General features: G+C 36.9%; 1 protein-coding gene across 2 annotated transcripts; it reads right to left on the bottom strand.

Annotated features, from left to right (window-relative positions):
• Positions 1-9999: 9999 nt before the first annotated feature.
• Positions 10000-13394, bottom strand: LOC116249774 (uncharacterized protein At3g61260-like). 2 transcript variants are annotated; one of them, XM_031623035.2, is made up of 6 exons: positions 13154-13394; positions 12984-13071; positions 12492-12757; positions 11522-12355; positions 10927-11008; positions 10000-10379 (listed from the first exon to the last, which is right to left on the bottom strand). In XM_031623035.2, the coding sequence occupies exons 4-6, from the start codon at positions 12331-12333 to the stop codon at positions 10146-10148; spliced, it is 1128 nt and encodes a 375-aa protein (XP_031478895.1). In that variant the 5' UTR covers positions 12334-12355; positions 12492-12757; positions 12984-13071; positions 13154-13394; the 3' UTR covers positions 10000-10145. The 2 variants fall into 2 exon arrangements, with proteins under 2 accessions (XP_031478895.1, XP_031478894.1); XM_031623034.2 differs by having other exon boundaries at positions 11522-12757; positions 13154-13393.
• Positions 13395-19329: the final 5935 nt, after the last annotated feature.

The following is a 19329-nucleotide window of genomic DNA, read 5'->3' as shown; positions in this document are numbered from 1 at the left end:
AGAAGAGAAAAATGGCAAACAAGGTGTTGGTGGCTACCATTTTCGTCTGCTTCCTCCTCGTTTCGTGTAAGTGTTTTTTTTTAAATGTTCTCCGGCACTAAACAACCAATTTTAATTTATTCAGATAATCCTATATATATATATATATATATATATATATATATATATTGGATTAGCTAAATAAATTAAAATTGTGAGTGAGTGAATGATGACTTTACTATGCAAAGTCACCCAGCGTCACTCATCCAAGTAGATAGATGGTTGACAAAAACCAACAAAAAAAATGTGAACTGATATTAAATGAAAAATATGGCATCAATTTTTTTTGTTGTTTTTTTGGTTAACTGTTCACTATGATGGATCAAACAACCTTAGTTAAATTGGATGAATTTTAAAGATTAAGGTCACCATTCAATATATATATAAGACTTGTGATTGATGGTATTGAAATATCTTCAGGTTGCGAGGGAGCAGAAACTACGGAGTCGGTGTGCTGCACGAATCCTTACAATGGATGCCACAAGGGGGACGGAGCGGATGAGAGCCGGTGCAACTCCTTCTGTTCGGACAAGGGCTGCCGGGGCGGCGAGTGCAAGAGCTGGGGCAACCCCTCCGGCCAATGCCACTGCTACTGCTGATCGTCACATACTGCTATCCGATCGTCATTGACGTCGCCGGAACCTCACATTGATGATGTTTTTTCTTTATTTCTTTATTTGCTGCTTATTTGCAAGGGCACCAACACGTATCGGTCACGTCTTCTCTTGATCATTATGTGCATTTTTGGATGATTCAATTAGCAGTAGGAATGCAATAAGAGTGCCACTATTTCGTCATCAGTTGACGTCTGCCTTTCTTATGGATTCCATTATCTCTCTCTCTCTCTCTCTCTCTCATCAATTTACGTTATGAATCTACCATGCATGTTATGGATGATGGTACGAGTAAACCATTCATGCCGTCGAAGCAATGATCTCTTTCTGTACAGTGGCAGTGTGTATGTCAACGAACAAAATTGTGGGAGAAGCTGCCATGATTTTACAAAATTCAGCATCAAGCAGATGCAGCAAACATAGAGCGCGTCTTTCGTTCTCTTGATCACACCAGAAACAAAAAAACTTCGAATTGAATCGTATCTGCTATTTCACGAGCGGCTCAGCTGAATTGGAAATAAATTCAAATGCATATTTTGTGAAAAACAAGTTAAAATTGTGAAACATTTATATATATGAACTCTTAGAGCGCTGCCACAAATATCCAACACTTTTTAATGTGAAAAGAATTTCCGTATTGAAACAGGAAATTAAAAATTATACTTTCATGCATTATATGAACATATTAGGTAAAGTATATACCGGCATAGAGGTTATTTAACAGGTTATTTACATGCATTATATGAACATGCAAAGTATATACCGGATAGAGGCAAAGTTATATGTATGATTCACCGAGCTGAACACTTATTACGATTAATTTTGGCTTACTGAGGTCATGAGTAATTTTGAAGCACTTCTTCAGAATCTGAAACTAAGATGTATCATGGCCGCCGGTTAAGTTTCCTCGTCCTGGCGCTTGAGATTGCACTTGTTTACATGGTATATGCAAATGAACAACTGAAAGTGGGCAAAAAATGTAAGAAACTGTGACAATGATTGAGACTGTGCTATATATATGCCTGTGAGTTCAATTAGCAGTCTCATTTACCACTGGTTCCTTCATCTTCTCCTTTTTAGATTCTTCTTGGATGACTTTGCATGCCTTAATTTGGTTGGATAATGTTTTTTTTCTTTGTATTTCGTTTTGTTTGTATGATACTCTTCGATGTCCATGTATCCTCCTTGCTCCTTCTTGAATGCCATTCTCAAGAACTCTGTTGTTGATCTTGTGAAAGTAGAAACTGAGTTCTTATTTCCCATAAAACAATCTTCTCTCAAACAAAAATTGTAGTCCGTCTCTACGATAGCTTTCAGATGACAGTCCAAAACAACGGTTTTGGTTGACATCAAAAGATTCAAAACCAGGTTTTCTAAAAAATGAACTTTGTGAAAACGAGATTTTCAAAAACGAGTGAATAACCTGTTCTCTCCACGTTATCCACAAAAAAAAAAAAGGTGTGTGTGATCCGAAGACAAAAGCAATTATTTTAGGAAATTCTTTAAAAGCATTTCTGTTCTTCACAAAACAGATCCTATCTGCTTCGGAACACGAGTTCTGAAGAAAGATCTGCGGCTCCTCTTTTCTGACACCATAAACTGAATGGGATTTTCTCAAGTTCCTCTAACATTCTTCTGATTTAAGCTTTTAGCTATACAAGAACCTTATGCGGCCACTTGGACATTATATTGGTCAGTGTGTGTTTTTCTCTTTGGTAAGAGGGAGGATTCTTCTGAAAAAAGTGCTTATAGCGTTTAGTAAAATTTCCACTATATGGTCAGTCAATATATGAGAACAAGGAATAAGAGAGAACTGCACTTGACAAAAGTTTAATCAAAATTGAATTGTTACTTCTAGGTATCATATTATTCTTTTGACATGGTTTCAGTAGTCAATAGAAAGATCATGATAAATTAACATGCCATGCCTTTATTGCATACACCATATTGGGTTTCGTCATAGTTACGCATTGTAAGGATTATACTTCCGTAAAGAGTGGAAATTTTGAAATTTTTTCCATTATATTTGGCCAGTGCAACATTGCTGCTAAATGATCACACCAGCTCTGGAATCAATCCTGTTCGTTTTGGCAATGAATACAACTTTTGTGATATAAAACTTTCATTTTCTAAGTTCTTTATCTCATGTATTCAAGCACATAGGGGGATTTTGGCAATAGAAACACGATGGAGTGTTTCACGAATGGGAAAGATTCATGAAATATAGTGTTTTTGTTGCGTGCTAGGTGGTGGTGCACCTCATTGTACTCGATAATTGTCTAGGTGATGCAAAATTCATTCCATTGTAGTTTCATTCCAAAACATAAGCAATTTATGTAGTGTGGGCCATTAACGCAAGCTCTCTCTTACGAACAACTCTGTTAATTAAAGCATGTACGTAGTTCATCGTGTTGATACTTCCCTATTACATGACATTTTTTTCCTGAAAACATTAGTAGGGGCGTAGCTGAAAAATTTTCAAAACATTAACACGGGCCATTCAATTCTGAGTTTTTTTTTTCCTGGTGTGATCAAGAGAACGAAAGACACACACTCTCTCTGTTTGCTGTATCTGCTTTCGTTTTCTTGATGCTGAATTTTGTAGAATCATGGCAGCAAACATAGAGCTTTGTTCGTTGACATACACACTGCCACTGTACAGAAAGAGATCATTGCTTCGACGGCATGAATGGTTTACTCGTATCATCATCCATAACATGCATGGTAGATTCATAACGTAAATTGATGAGAGAGAGAGAGAGAGAGAGATAATGGAATCCATAAGAAAGGCAGACGTCAACTGATGACGAAATAGTGGCACTCTTATTGCATTCCTACTGCTAATTGAATCATCCAAAAATGCACATAATGATCAAGAGAAGACGTGACCGATACGTGTTGGTGCCCTTGCAAATAAGCAGCAAATAAAGAAATAAAGAAAAAACATCATCAATGTGAGGTTCCGGCGACGTCAATGACGATCGGATAGCAGTATGTGAGGATCAGCAGTAGCAGTGGCATTGGCCGGAGGGGTTGCCCCAGCTCTTGCACTCGCCGCCCCGGCAGCCCTTGTCCGAACAGAAGGAGTTGCACCGGCTCTCATCCGCTCCGTCCCCCTTGTGGCATCCATTGTAAGGATTCGTGCAGCACACCGACTCCGTAGTTTCTGCTCCCTCGCAACCTGAAGATATTTCAATACCATCAATCACAAGTCTTATATATATATTGAATGGTGACCTTAATCTTTAAAATTCATCCAATTTAACTAAGGTTGTTTGATCCATCATAGTGAACAGTTAACCAAAAAAACAACAAAAAAAATTGATGCCATATTTTTCATTTAATATCAGTTCACATTTTTTTTGTTGGTTTTTGTCAACCATCTATCTACTTGGATGAGTGACGCTGGGTGACTTTGCATAGTAAAGTCATCATTCACTCACTCACAATTTTAATTTATTTAGCTAATCCAATATATATATATATATATATATATATATATATATATATATATAGGATTATCTGAATAAATTAAAATTGGTTGTTTAGTGCCGGAGAACATTTAAAAAAAAACACTTACACGAAACGAGGAGGAAGCAGACGAAAATGGTAGCCACCAACACCTTGTTTGCCATTTTTCTCTTCTTCCTTTCTAGGAGTAGGGATGACAAGAGAGTTATGAGATGAGTCTTTGATAGCTCGATTGCCTAGTATTTATCTTATTTCGGGGAGAATATTTCCAAGATCACCTTCCATATATATAGCAGGTGACATACTACATGGTTAATTTCCAAAGATTTCAAGATCCATTGAAAGATTTAATCCATGAATGCAATAAAATTTTTAATGACCTTCTATATATTGGCTGCCATTTGGTGTCGGAACGGGAAAGGCTAATTTTTAGGCACTAACAAAGATGGCGTTGCAGAATCTGGAACCGCTCGTAGATCGAATCCCACTGGCTTGCTCAAGTAACCTACCAAAATAACTGTCTTGACATGATTTCCAAAGATTTCCAGGCTGTGGAAAAGCGTTTAGATGCGAGAGAAAAAGGAAACACAAATAAATGAGTTCCCTTTAGTTGGATCTCGTTAAAAAGAAGAGATCTGGGGAATGACAATAATCCAGTTAAGTTGGTCCGGATCCTGAACCAAGTCGGAATACCAGCCTTATATATATATATATATATATATATATATATATGTGTGTGTGTGTGTGTGTGTGTGTGTGTATTATAGGTACTTAATTGTCTGTTTAATACGTAATTGTCTGTTTAATTTAGATTCAATTTCAAAATTTATTAAATTAATTGGTTGTTGTTAGAAGAGATCCTACTTTTGGCATGATCCGTTGTATAATAGATCGATCCAATTAACCGCACAATTTACCAGCAAATGGTGGAGCCCGATTTAAATAAAGGTTTATCAAACTTCGAAGAAATTTGAGAAAAAAAATTATTAATTAATAACAGTTTAATAAAGGTTGTCCAACTTTCAATAAAATAATAGAAAGAAGCATAGGTTTCAAAAGAATTCAATTTGACCACTATATTTTTGTGCGTTATAACCAAGGTTGAAGCCAATGTGGGCGGCGTGTGGGCAGTTTGCCACACAGAACCCCTGAGGGTGAGCTGCATGCACCGTAGGTGCACGTAACCTGTGCGCCAAAACGAAAATAAGGGCAATTTGGTAATTATCTAAGCATGTCTTTTTTTTTTAAAATTTCTTTTTTTGTCCTTACAAAAACTCTACTTTTTCCATTAAGCGGACGTATTTTCGTTATTAGCCATACTGGCGCACGAAAAATTTGCACACCTTCACCAGTGCCATGTATCTCGGCCTCTGTATAACACTAAAAGGTAGCTAATGTATACCAATTTGTGATATTTTTAGAAATATATGGTTCATATGTATGGGTTAGATCTTTTGAAACCAACTAAAAATGGTAATCTTCAATATTAGACTTTAAATATCTGGAATATATATATATATATAATTGAAACCATTTTGTGGTTGAGTTTTTTTCTTTTTGTTCATTTTTTATAATGACCAGACCTACTCCTACATTGAGCTTAGGGCAATCTTCATTTAACAACCTCTTTTATAAATCTCCCAAAATTCCTCACAATCTTATATATGTACATCATTTGTCTGCCCATGTAGAACCTCAAATTTGATTGTCGAATATTATTGCAATGACCTAATATACTTTGAGGCTGATAGATCCCAATCCAACCCGTTGCTACTTGAATATTATTGCAATGACCTAATATACTTTCACACTGATAGATCCCAATCCAACCCCTAGCAGTTCTGGTTCCAACCAAACAAATGTTATAACAATAACAGCCAATCACTTAATAACCCAATTTATCAGTCCCCAAAGAATCCTTGCCGTTTTAAGTATAATACTAACTTTTTAAAATGCTATGTTTTGTGTTGCTAAAAACCGTTGTCAAATGTGAATTATATAGCTAAATACCATGCTCAAACTATTGGTCTTCATAAATGTATCCTTTATGATGGCTTAGTGACAAAAAAATAACTATTATATATATATATATATGTATATAAAGGGAGAAAGAGAGAGAGTCAAGCTTACACTAGGATCAAGCGATTAAAACTCGAGCTCAACTCAGTTAATTTGTTAGGTTTAACTCACTTCTCTAATAAACATGTCCAGCTCGAGCTGCTCGACCCATTGACTTATAGTAGGCGCTAACCCAAACTGACCATGTCAGACCACATATAGGCAGGTGTGGGCATTTGCCCGCACTAGCCCTACAAAAACTCTATTTCAACATTGATGAATTAAAAAATTTTCTCATTTATATATAGGGGTGCCCCTTAATTAATTGTCGGTTTCTGAGCCCAAAATTCTGCAAATGGAATTACTTAGCAAATAAGTAAATCTAAGTCACAAAAATTACATGTAAATAATAATGTTAAGATACTGTATTCAAGCATAGTGTTCTTCTTCAGAGTTGTGGATCTGTAACTGACTAATTGCGAATTTACGGGGAATTAATTTGGCTTTGTAGTTATAATTTTTACCGATTTCTTCTCTGATTAATGAAGATTTTTCAATGATCATCGGAACGTGGCTCCGGAGGAACTGCCGAAGACAAGGAAGGCCACTATATATGCAAGCTGGAAAAGAGTGGCCGAGTGAAGCCATTATTGGGATAAAACTTGTCTACCGGTGACCCGGCCAAGGGAATAAATAAGGAACCTCTCATGGCCCCAATTCCACGGTAAATTTATTTTCTGACATTTACGTTTCCGAACTGCAGCCAGTGCAGCACTCAAATGAGCAGGAAGCATCCAATGCTAGGCGGTGAAGACTGAAGACTGCAAATTATTATCCAAAATGAAGCTGCAAGTTGAATATGTACTGTCAAGTTATGGGCATTCAGCAGGGATGTTAATGGCTAAGATTCCAAACCGGGGTTTCGGCCCTCTTTTGACTGTGTAAAATCCGATTTCCATATATATATATATATATATATACACTCTCTCTCTCTCTCTCTCATAGAGCATATGCAAATAAAGCTTTGTTTGACTGGCAAATCAATCCCTGATTCTCGGACTTTCAGTATAATTAGTAGATCATTTTGTCAATTCAACCATGTGGGCAGCCTTCCACGCGGTCAGCAAATGGGTATTGGTGTCCAAAATTTTAAATTTCATACAGAAGGAACAGTCCGTAGTTTTTCCATAATCTTCTTCCATTCAGCTCGTCCAACTAAGTAATGCCTGGTTAACATCTCTATTGCCTGGTTAATCTCTATCATCAAGTTCAAGTCATTCATCTCTCTCCCCCTCTCTCTCTCTCTTCTCCCTCCCTCTCTCTCTCTCTCTCTCTCGTGCCATTTCATCAGAAATACTAGTTCTTATTCACAATTTTAACTTGAAGATCAATTTTGAATATTTGATTAAACAACAAATGAGTTTGTCAATAGCTATAAGGTGGAGATGAATGGGTACTCAATTGTTCAGAAAGCAAGGATGAACCTGGAACCCTTAATGCGATGCTGATACTATTATCTGCTCTGATTGGTATCCTGAAAATATCTGTCACCTTTGTTATTCACAAATCGTGATATTTTTGAGAAGTTCAGCATTGATGGGTATGATTAGGACCCATCGTTAGAAAAGCAAGGTCCAGACAAACTTTCAACGCCTGTGCTAGCAAAATTGAACGTTTTCATTTTGTTCATTAGTGAGACAAAGCTCTGCAGTGAGCAGAAAACAGGTCAGTGGTGATGTGTCAGTTGAAATTAAATGAACCACAGTGCAGGAAAAGAGGTAGAAGCCTGAGGATTACCACTTAAAAGAACTTGTGGCTACTGTAAAAGACTGGCGTCGATATTCTCCTGGTTAGAGATTCTTAACTGATGGTCAGTAATGGAGGTTTTTCAAGCCTCAGACTCAGTCTGGTCACCGACGTACATAAAGCTGAACTGAGTCGATCATGTGAAGAGGTCAATATTATCTGCCAAATCACATTCTTAAAATACTGTTACATCTTGTTCACTGTGAAGATCAATGGCCACAAATTGAGAATGTACTCACCACATTTATTGAGGCCCCTACCATTTCTTTTTGGGAATCGTGAGATTGGACCTGAAGCAAAAGAATTTTAAGAACTGCTCTGGAGGATCACCAGCTCTGCTCTCATCAGGCATATTTGTGTTTGGAGTCTGGACCATCATCGTGCATGATTTTGGCTCGACCAAGAAACATATTATATTGGCAAGTCTCAACGAGAGTCGAACAACACAACCAACTCAAAGATTCAATTAATTATTGGGCTATTCAGATCTAACTCAGAAAAAGCCAAGTTTCTCTAGCTGAACAATCTAGACCCCCAAGTTAGAGCCAGTTGTAAACTGAGGAACTTCCAGCCCAGCATTTTTGACACAAAAGTATTGGATATATTTCACAATAAAACCAATGTTCTGCACATGAGTGCATAAACATGTGCATTCACGTGTATGAAGATGTGTTAGATTCTCATATCATGATAGTCAAAATTTGCAGGACATGTGCTGGACGATGTTGGCAGCACAGGCATGTGCTGCTGTGCGATCTTGGCAGAAGAATGCCTAATAACATCTTGTTGAGTTGCCTGTTGCAACAGCATGCTATCAGTGTGGAGTAAACGCTTTGCTATGATGTGGCCTGCGGGATCAAGGTTGCGAAGATGGTGCACTTGGCACACCACTTCTTTTAAGAGAAAACAGGCCTCAGTTTACTTGCCTCAAACCAAGTGGCTGTTTGCTTCCTTTCGCTGCTAGGGTTGTAAAGGCTGAAGAAGCTCTCCTATGGGGGTAAAGAAGAGTGGGGTTGTTGCTTTTAACGTTTTTACCCCTACGTCCAACGCTTTCCTTGGGTTCATAGCCTAAAATCCTTAAACAACTTAATCCAATCAGTACAAATACAGAGAAATGTCCGCCTCCTTGAGGACAAGGAAAAATATTGTGGACATGAAAGTTCCGGAAGTGCATTCAAGCATATTGCATGAATAATGACAGGGATCTTGCACCTTAGGAGTACAGTTACATGGAGCGAAAAATGAAAAATTTATAGTGGGCTCAGAGAACTCAGAACCAGAATGTGGAAAATGGTAGTTTAAAACTTAAACAACCATGGTGCACCTAGGTAATTGCATAACATGTTATATACAGTTATAGTAACAGTAGGCCAGCTTACATTTTGCAGGATTGTCTGCTGTACATTAAAGGCCACAGCTAGTGTGGTCCCATGGCTTGGCGTAGATTGAATATAGAACTATAATTCAACCTTTTTCTAAAGAAATGGCTTCTTCAGAACTCAAACCCGTGATCTGTTATTTGGCATATGCAGCAAGAACGGGCCTCTTTTACACTGAAAAAGTTTTGGGGTTCAATTCTCATAGAGAATTGTACATCAGACATGGTTGTGGTGACAATGGTCACTGGATCATGGGCGTGTGTAACCAAGGATATGCTTAGGATTTGTTGTCTCACTACTTCGGCACATGCATGCCAGTTGCTTATTGCAAACTTCTCTATACCTGGGCACACTGAAAGTGCTCCAACATCATGGGGAACCATGTCCTTTTCAATTTATTACTCGTAGATGGTCTAATAAATTCTAGAAGTCAACTGTCCGTTTGAATCTAACCTGAAGATGCTTTTGTAAGTCTTTGATATTTTGTGAGAATATTGGTCCATTAAACAACCGATCAAGCCAGTTAAATAGTGATCTGTTAATAACACTCATGCTTGAGAGTGACCTGTTAATAATTCTCGTGATCTGTTAAAGAATCTCATAAAAAGGAAATCATGACAAAAGCACAGGTATGTCGGGAAAACAGTTGCAGTAATGTTCAAAACGTAAATTACAATGTAAACAATTAAAATGAAAGCATGACAGTGCAACAGCAGGAGTGGAGATTACACCCCATATAACTGTAAATACAGGAGCACTGCTTGCCAGATCCATTACATCAAATCGGAGTACAGGTTTTGCAGAAGAAGAATGATGGCAACTTGAAGGAAAAGAAGGAATTTGGAAGATGACCAGTTCTTCGAATGTAGTCAGCTTTCTCTGATGTTCTCACAGCACGCTCCTTCATTTTGGCCTCTGCATTTGCACGCTTTTCATCCGCCTTCCGGTGAGTTGTAGTTAACTTGTTGGCCAGTCTGTCCTGTGCACGGGATTTCAACCTCTCGGCCTTAACCTGCATTTTGCACGAATTAATAAATATCCAAAAACTTTAGGTGATGGCAAATGGTAACAATCAAATGACATACTGTTGTCTATATCCCAGATAGACTATATCTAGCATGCATAAAGTGGGAATATCCAAGATAGTGTTGGGAAAAAGTGAGGAAAATGATGTATTTTTATGTTAGAGAAAATGAAAACAGGAAATGATGGAAGCCTAAACAGTTCACATTACTAAAAAATGACAAAGAACAGCAGAGACTAGTCATGGACTTACAGGGTTATGAAAGGTTGTTCTACACAGTACCAGAGTTATCAATCATCTTCCTAAAATGACTGGATTGTCAAGATCAGTCAACACAAACACCTATCATGTATTATCAATTTTTCATCTTAAGATTGATACTTCACTAAAATTGTCTCGCCAGAAAAGTAACTGTTACTGATATAGAACAACTCAGAGTATGCTTGATGACCAGGGGAAGGAAGGATAACTTTCCTCTGCCCCCAACCCATAGAATCATCCATATAAGAAACATTTAAATAGGACATTGAAGTACCTCTACTCTCCTCATTTCTGCTTCCACCCTTCTCTTCTGACTGTTTTCCCAGGCTTGAATTTTCACCTCCTCACGTTTGTATCTGAAACCACACCATTCAGCAATAAGAAAGAAGCTAATGCTTGGAATCTAGTGGTGAGAATATTATGCATGGATCACCATATTCTCATCTGATATGCATGGATCACCATACTGTTCAATCTATTGAAGGCAAAAAAGAACATTATTCTGTCTATATGATATTGATCACCATATGAACATTATATGTCATCAACCATCATATTCATATGAACAATATGCCAGTCACAGCAAACAACTTCTTGACGATTATAAAAACAATCATGAATAACTAAAAAGGTAACTATCAAAAGTAAGCAGTTACATGCCAATGAGCTCAGTGTTAATTTTCTTGTTTCTTCATTGCAAACTGCATTTTTTGCTAGAAGGCCTTGAAGAATACACATCCACGTGTAAAAATTTGGTGCAAGAAATTAAGTCAGACGAAGATGATAAGAAACACAAGCAAGCCCTAGACTTGTAAACAAGCTACAAATCAGTTGGCAAAAGAACTGAGTAATGAAGTAACTGCTTTTACCTTGCCATGTACTTTGCTCTCTCTGCCTCATCCCAAGCCACAGCACGTGCTTCTAGCATACTCATTCTTCTGTCTCTCTCTGAACTGTTCTTTTGCAGTATTTTTGAGGCTTCTGATTCATCTTCATCTTTGTTTACCCACCCAGTCCCAGAAAAGCTAGATCTTCCCGGAATCATTGTTTCTAGTCTGTTTCCAGCAGACCCCTGATGAGCTTGGTTGGTTTCAATAGATTGCACTCCTTGATTGCGTCTCCCAGGAGATGAGGTCCTAGAGGAAATGGGGCTCCTGGCTGAGGGAGTTGTGGCTCTGATTGGAGTAGCTGTCCTTGATGGCTCTTGACTACCAATTGGAGTCATCTCAGTGCCCATGTCCCTCACACAGATTGACCGTATCATTGATGAATCCTCTGATGGCTTATTGATCCTCCAAAATGATTCACTGTAATCAATTTTCTTAGTTTCTCCTTCATCTGGGTTCAAAACCACATCCTGCTCACAATCAGTTCCCTCCCCAGGAACTCTTCCTTTCTGAGCTGTGGGAAATATATGCCTCTGCTCATCTGCATTTGAATTCCTAGGTTTGTTGATTTTGGAGTGCCCCTGATCAACCCCATTAGACATGCCAACAAGCCATTTTTGTGCATCATCCCACTTTGATGGGGCTGGTTTATTAAGTGAGTTCAAAACCACTCGAGAATTTGATCCCCTGTTTGTGCCAATTCCCTTGTGGAACTCAAAACTGCGGACATTAGAACTCAAACTGTCCGTTGCAGTCCCATACTCGCAACAATTCTTATCCTCTGCAGCCTTCATTTTCGTTTCCCGATGCAAATATCTTGCAACAAAATAGACAAACAGGGTCTAAGGAAAAACTCCGGTTAGCACTGATCTCGTAAACAACTGACCGACGTTCAGAGTACAACTTCAAATACATGAACCTTTTTCATTGTATAACTGTCTAAGATGGTTACCAGAAAGATCAACTTGGCGTTAATACTTCAACGACATTAATAAGAGGACCACAGCTTCCAAGTCTTTCACTCTTATTGTTCTTAATCTGATCTGCTGAAGATTACTCAGAGCTGAAAAAGATTGCGAAGTTATTGACTAAGGCCAACAAGACGGAGAAAACCCAAATTTGTAGGGAAGCTTCAAATCCTATGCTCTTTTCGCTGTTCGATCAAAGTCAGCGATTCTCAATCTGCCCGGAAAAGCTGAATATCCAGATTACAGAAACCTATCATTGAAATAAAAAACTTAATAATACAATACCAAATTAACAAAATAATAGAGATAATGAGAAGAGAAACAGAATTTCTCAAAGAGTAGCGAATCTCGCAAACCAAACAGCTACCCAGATCTGTGTCTTCAAAGGACCCAATATACACTAGCCAACCACACGGCACATATAAAAAAAGCCAGGCAAGATAACCCAGAAGAAAATCAAGAACAACCAAACTCACCTGTTCAGCAGAAATGAAGAGCCCAAGTAAGAAAAAGAGGAACAAAACCTCCCACCACTTCCCAGAACTCTAAAGATCAACACCAATCCTGCAGTTGGCAACATGGGCATCAGTGGACTGGTCAAAGTGCCTTCATTTTTGCATAGAGCAAGAGGGATGCAAAGAAATACCGAATTTTCAATTCAGGGGAAACAGGGAGAGATCATGAAGTGAAAGACCATAAATGATAGTGTCCATAGTTCTCCGCTTCTTTCTCCATCTCAACAGCCATAATGGACGGAATTCTGCAGTTATGCTAAACGATTATTTATTATTTCCAATAAATGGTGGTGGGGAGTGGCATCGGAAATGGTGGTGATTGCAGAGCGGAATCTTGCTCATGTGGCTGCTCAGAGGCTTGAGTCAGTGGGGCTGGAGTTTTAATACGAGCTACTGGCGCCAACCCCAAGAAGCATCAACTCTTTTTCAACACTGCCCTCTTGACTCTGCAGAAGCTCTCGTCCTGCCACTTAGCAATCTTTCTTTATCACATAGACACGAGAGGAGAAGTCTGCATTTACAGAATTCAACTAATCCGGTTTTGTTACTCTTGCATCAATTTATTTGGATTCAGGTAGCATAAAATTCAACATTGATATCTAATTGGACTCATTCAAATTTTCTTGGAAACCTGCATATCGAATTGAAATTTAATTACTAATCAGATTTAAGTTTTTTTTAACAATTCCGGCTAAACAAATTCAAGATCAGATAATATTAATCAAATTAAATAACACTTTTTTTATTAGAACTTTACTTTTCCATTACAGTCATCTGGTTATTCCTGTGTAGTTAAAATATTTATTGCCTTTAGCGTTTGGCGGATCTGTCAATTCCCTTTACCATGGTAAATAGGTTCTTCAGATCGGCAACAAGAGTTTTATGTACCAAACTAGAATTTGGAATTTACTTCCAGTTGAACCAGTTACGACCTCACATAAAAGGGTTTAAAACAGTGGAACAGCTTAAAGGCGTCCTTCTATATGTAGAATTAATTAGGTACAAATTTGGAAACGATAACAGCATGAAATGAAATATGTTCTCATGGGTTAACAAAGCTTTGGAAAACAAGAGATAATTAACCGGATTAAGTTTGTGTCAGTCACAAAAAACATGTTTTTTCATTAAAAAGGTAAAAAAAATGCAAAGTTTAAAATAAATTAAAAATGAGAGAAAGGAAAAAAATTGCTAAAAAACATGAAAAAATGTGCTTTTTCCTTTTTCATTTTAGCCGTCTTTTCCATTTTTTTTAGTGCCCGGTTCTTGCTTTCATTTCTAATTTTGATTTGTTACTTACCTACTTATCATTTGATATTGTCTTATAAGTTGTTCATTTATTTTATTTTTTCTCTAATTTTTAAGTTGTTTTTAATTTTTTTTTTTAAATTTAATGTACTTTTCCTATTTTTTCAATATTGTTGTATTATATGTAAGTTTGGGCATCAGGCTGGATCGGCTCAAAGCTCGACAAAGTTGGGCTCGGACCGACTCAAAGCTTTTGACAGTAGTCCAAACCCAGCCCGCTTAGTTATCGAGTTGGGCCTGACCATCAACTTGATACCCATTAGGTATCTAGTTCCATGTCTACCTGTATTTGAAACTCTTAACATTTCATTTTTTTAATATCTCAAAAGCATACATCGATATATTAAGTGTTTTTAAGAGAGCTATAAGTGGCACACGAAAAGTTTCTAATGGAGCCATCGGCGATGTACTAAAAGTTTGTATGTTTGCATCAAATCTTATATATATATATACTTAATGATACCCGAAAGAAGCCTCTCAGTTTAAAACCAAAAACCAAAAAGCTGGATATGTGACTACTTTTTACAACCTCAGAGCTATCCTATTAAGATGATAGAATATACCACCATAGTCAACTTTGAGGCAAACACTTCCCATGGCATTTCCAATATAAGATGTCTCAATTTTTGGACTTTCATGACAATATAATTCTCCATCTCACATATCATAATGACTTTCCAATGTCTGTATGTACTTCAACTAAATCATACCCCCAGACCCTACAACTATAAACTTCATAACACACATATGCATGTGCACGAGAAATGACTAAAACTAGCATCATTTTGAAATCAGCTTTCAAGTTTTGTTTTAAGACCTAACAAACTCTAATGTGGACGTTGAGTGGAAGAAACAAAAAAGATAATAAAATAGGTGGGGGAGAGAGAGAGGGGAGAGAGAAAAAAAAATGGAGTGAAATAACTATTTTCAAGTGAAACTGGTTAAGCTCATTTCATATACATTGTTCGCTTCTATGTGTTATTTTTCTGGGCTGAAAATGGTAGCAAGTGTACTACCAAAGTTGAAGAATGTATCATAGTCTATTCAAATCCTGAAGTAAGCCAAAATCTGTATAACCTTAAAGGTTCTATGCCAAATGTGGTTTTTCTTAAGTAAATATTAAAAAATACCCTTTATATATATAAAAAAAAAGTAATTCAGTAGTTTGTCATGCTTTTGGGGAAAAAAAATGCATTCAGTATTGAACTACCATAATGTAAAATGTGCTCCAATCGACTAAATCATAGACACCAACTTAATGAAAAGATTTGATCGACAAAATGGCAAATTACATTCCATGAAAAATCAAGAGCCAAAGTTGAATGGATAGTTGAACTAAGGGCAGGTTGGTTTTGGAATCAATGAATGTTGAAGTGGACAGTAACATGTTGAGACAGAGAGTGAGTTGCTTGCTCCTTTGAGTTTGGCCAATTTGGCAGCAAAGGGGAAGAGACAGGTTCCAACTTGATGAAGCGACAGCTACAGCAGAGCTGATGATCAGCACGAAACGCCATTCTTTTATGGCCTTTGTCTCCAATCTTCCCAACTTGCACACAAGGTCCGCATAAATGGTTCCGCGACAAATATAGGAGTCTTCTCTGTCCTCTTCTTTATTTTTTCTGTCTCCTCGTTACCTTTTTTTTCTTTTTCTGAGTGAGCAGAAGGAAACGCACTGTCTAGTGAGATGCCGAAGCCTTCTCAGAATTTGGGTAGTCTTATGGTATAGCTTTCAACTAGAATGTCGTGCTGCTACCATTTGTAGTCAAGAAAACTAGTACCCACAAGATTCAAACTGAAGTTAATCGAACAATGACTAACTATGTTATAGCGTTGGGGGCAATGCCGCTTTCATTTAAGATAATAGTTTCATAATGTTATATTGTTATATTCTACTATCGAATCTTAATCGCAAATGATCCTTGCCTTATAGACTATATAGAAGAGCAGACCCTGTGTTTTCACTTTTGCAAATCAGTGATCTCTTACTTTTGATACTAATAGTGCATATTAGTTCAAAAAGATGTTAAATTAACAATAATATATCCGGATTTAATTTCTTCGATACAGGTCAAGCCTGCCACATGAACACAAACTAAGCCAACTTCGAGTACACAAACTTGACTACTTGTTTGAGAATTGAGACATACAGTCATTAACTGTGTTTCCGGGAAAAAAAAATGTTGGTGAAAAGCATCCTACGATATATTTTAGCTTTTCATTTTTTATCATAAAATTGTGAGAAAATATACAGAAACTCGAAATACGAACAACATAATAAAATTCTTCCTTTTTTGTTTATGTCATATAGTCACTAAAAATTTGACAAAAGTTCGTTAACTTATCTCAACATTAACATTGGTAATCGAAAATATGGTATAAGATCTGCAGTATTTTGGAAAAAAATATCATTTGCTGTACATGATCAACATAGCCGTTGAAGTTACCAGAGGTGGAGCCACATGTGAGCATGTGCCGGCAATTGCCCACACAGCCCAATAAAACTCTCTTATTTACATGTTGGTTAATCCCAAAATTTTTGTATCTTTACATGTAAAATGCTCCTCAAGTATACGACGAGTGCCCTCAGTTAAATATATGTGGGTCCGTGCCCGTTAAACTCAATCAGTTAGAAGATTAATCTTAGCTAAGATGGTGCTTATATTGATGCAAAATATCTGTTTATTTTTTTACTATATATATATATATATATATATATATATATATATATATATATATATATATGTGTGTGTGTGTGTGTGAGAGAGAGAGAGAGAGAGAGATAATAACTTACGTACATATATATTTATTATCTAAGTATCCTTAAGGGATACACTAAAAGCCACTAGTATCATAGATTACTTATCCAGGACGTGTTTTGGAAGGCCGCATATGACACATATAATCCATGGTCGCGACATAAACATTGAGGCAAGTTGTCTCGATCGAAATGTCCAAAAAACTTGAAAAAGTTTCATGTGCAAATTTTTCCACTAGATGGTTGTTTGAGTACATGTAGTATTCAACTTGTTGTATGACCTTTCTGAATTGATTTTGAACTTCAACTCCACAATAGATTTAGGTAGAAGAAGACAAATTTTAATTATATCATAGATTTCTAAGAGATTTGAGACAAAGTAACGTTCACCTGCAAATAAGAAACTTTAATGAGAAAATTATGCTCAAGTTAATTTTTGTATGAGATCCGTTTGAAAATGATCCAGCACTTGGATCTGACCGTTCTGGATTCACATTGTGGAGAACTTAATTTCTAATTTGGACCCAGAAGCCCAAAGGATCATGAACCACAATATAAATCAACTTTTTTTCACTCTAAAAATTGTAAATACAAGACTAATTTCGAGTTGTTCCATAGGCTTGAAATGTTATTTTGATTAAGAGTTGTGTCGGCACCAGACAATGAGATATAACTTGCACGTAAGACCTACTCACTCCTTTTTTACACAACAAAAAAGATACTCAACTATCATAAGGAGGGGCCGAGCCAAGGTACGGCCCTGGCCCCACCTAAAAAATAAATAAATAAATTACATATAAATTTAAAAAAAAAGACTTGTTTTATATAAAAATTAAAAAAAAATGTTTCAGTTCTAGTCAAATTTTAGAAACTTTAATTTGATCCGCCTCATGAAAAATATCTGACTCCGCTCGTGGTCATAAGCTTGTAATAGGACTCTACCCACCAAATGCCAAATTCAAGAGTCCTACCATATATCATCTTCAAAAAAGTTTTAAAACATTTGAAGAATTTTTATTTTTTATTTAATTTTTAAATTATTTTCTAAACATTTTTTTCAGTGCAGCTGCGCCATCAAGTTTATGACGTGAAAGGAGACAATGGGGGCGTGAAGAGCCGCACAAAAAAATCCTTGCTCTCCTATAGATGGTGGGTAGTGGGTCTGGGCATTGGGCCACCTTATCCCAGCCCAACTTTAAGTTGGGCTTGGGTTGGCCTCGAGCTTGTGTCCGCAGCCTTGACCTAGGCTAAACCCAATTTCAATAAGAAATAAATATAAATATAATATTTAATTACAAAAAATACAAAAATTATAATAAATATACATTATATATTATAAAATAGGGCTGAATTGGGTCCTACCCTGGGTGGGTCCATGACTTTGATTGTTCCTAGCTTTTGTTTTTGCAATTTTTGTCTAAGCTAGGACGAACCCATCAATGACTTCCATTGGAAAATGGCAGAATCCATGTACTTTTTGGAACGCAATCCTTTCCTAAAACAAACACCTACTTTTGTCAATCTAACCCACTTTTCCATCTCGCCTCTCATCATCCTTTTATCAAAACTTTTCTCCTGTCTAAATGACATGACATTCTTCTACACCAGTTTGAGAAAATTCCTAAAAGGGGCCTACTTTTATGGGTTCGTTCGTCTAACCTTTTTTGGGTACCAATATTACTAACAGCTTTTTACTAGATCTTTTGTTCTTTTGCAAAAAAGTGCCTGCCTGCCTGCTAGTACGTTCATTACGGTGGTCATGGGATGGCTGTGGGTTGACAATGCACCCCAAATATAGTCAAACACTAACTCAGAATATCAGGAATTCAGTACATCCACAAATGCTGAAATCAGGAAAATATTATTGTTCTCATTCCCCCGCTATGGTCATGGTAAAATAGAAGTAGGATTTCTTACAAAAATCATGCCCCATAAAAACTATGATAATCACCGAGATTACATTCAGTGAAGGTAATAATGTAAAAATCAGATTATGTTAAAACTTGGTTCTTTCGTTTTTATATTAAGTTTGTTTAATATTTATTTTGTTATACATGCAAGCGCCCCTTCGAGTATAAAAACATGTGAATCAGTATCCTCACCAATTCTTGAAGAGAGAAAAATACGAAAATTAATTAAACAAAGAAATTTCTTGAAATGTTTTTTTTTTTAATTAAAAACTAGCACATGGCACTCTTGAATCAATGGACCGCCGAGTCGAAGCACGAAGCAATTCACCACCAATTC

This window comes from Nymphaea colorata, chromosome 3, assembly GCF_008831285.2.
Source record: "Nymphaea colorata isolate Beijing-Zhang1983 chromosome 3, ASM883128v2, whole genome shotgun sequence".
Lineage (NCBI taxonomy): Eukaryota > Viridiplantae > Streptophyta > Magnoliopsida > Nymphaeales > Nymphaeaceae > Nymphaea > Nymphaea colorata.
Note: the sequence above shows the minus strand (reverse complement) of the source record. Positions and strands in the feature narration are given on the sequence as shown.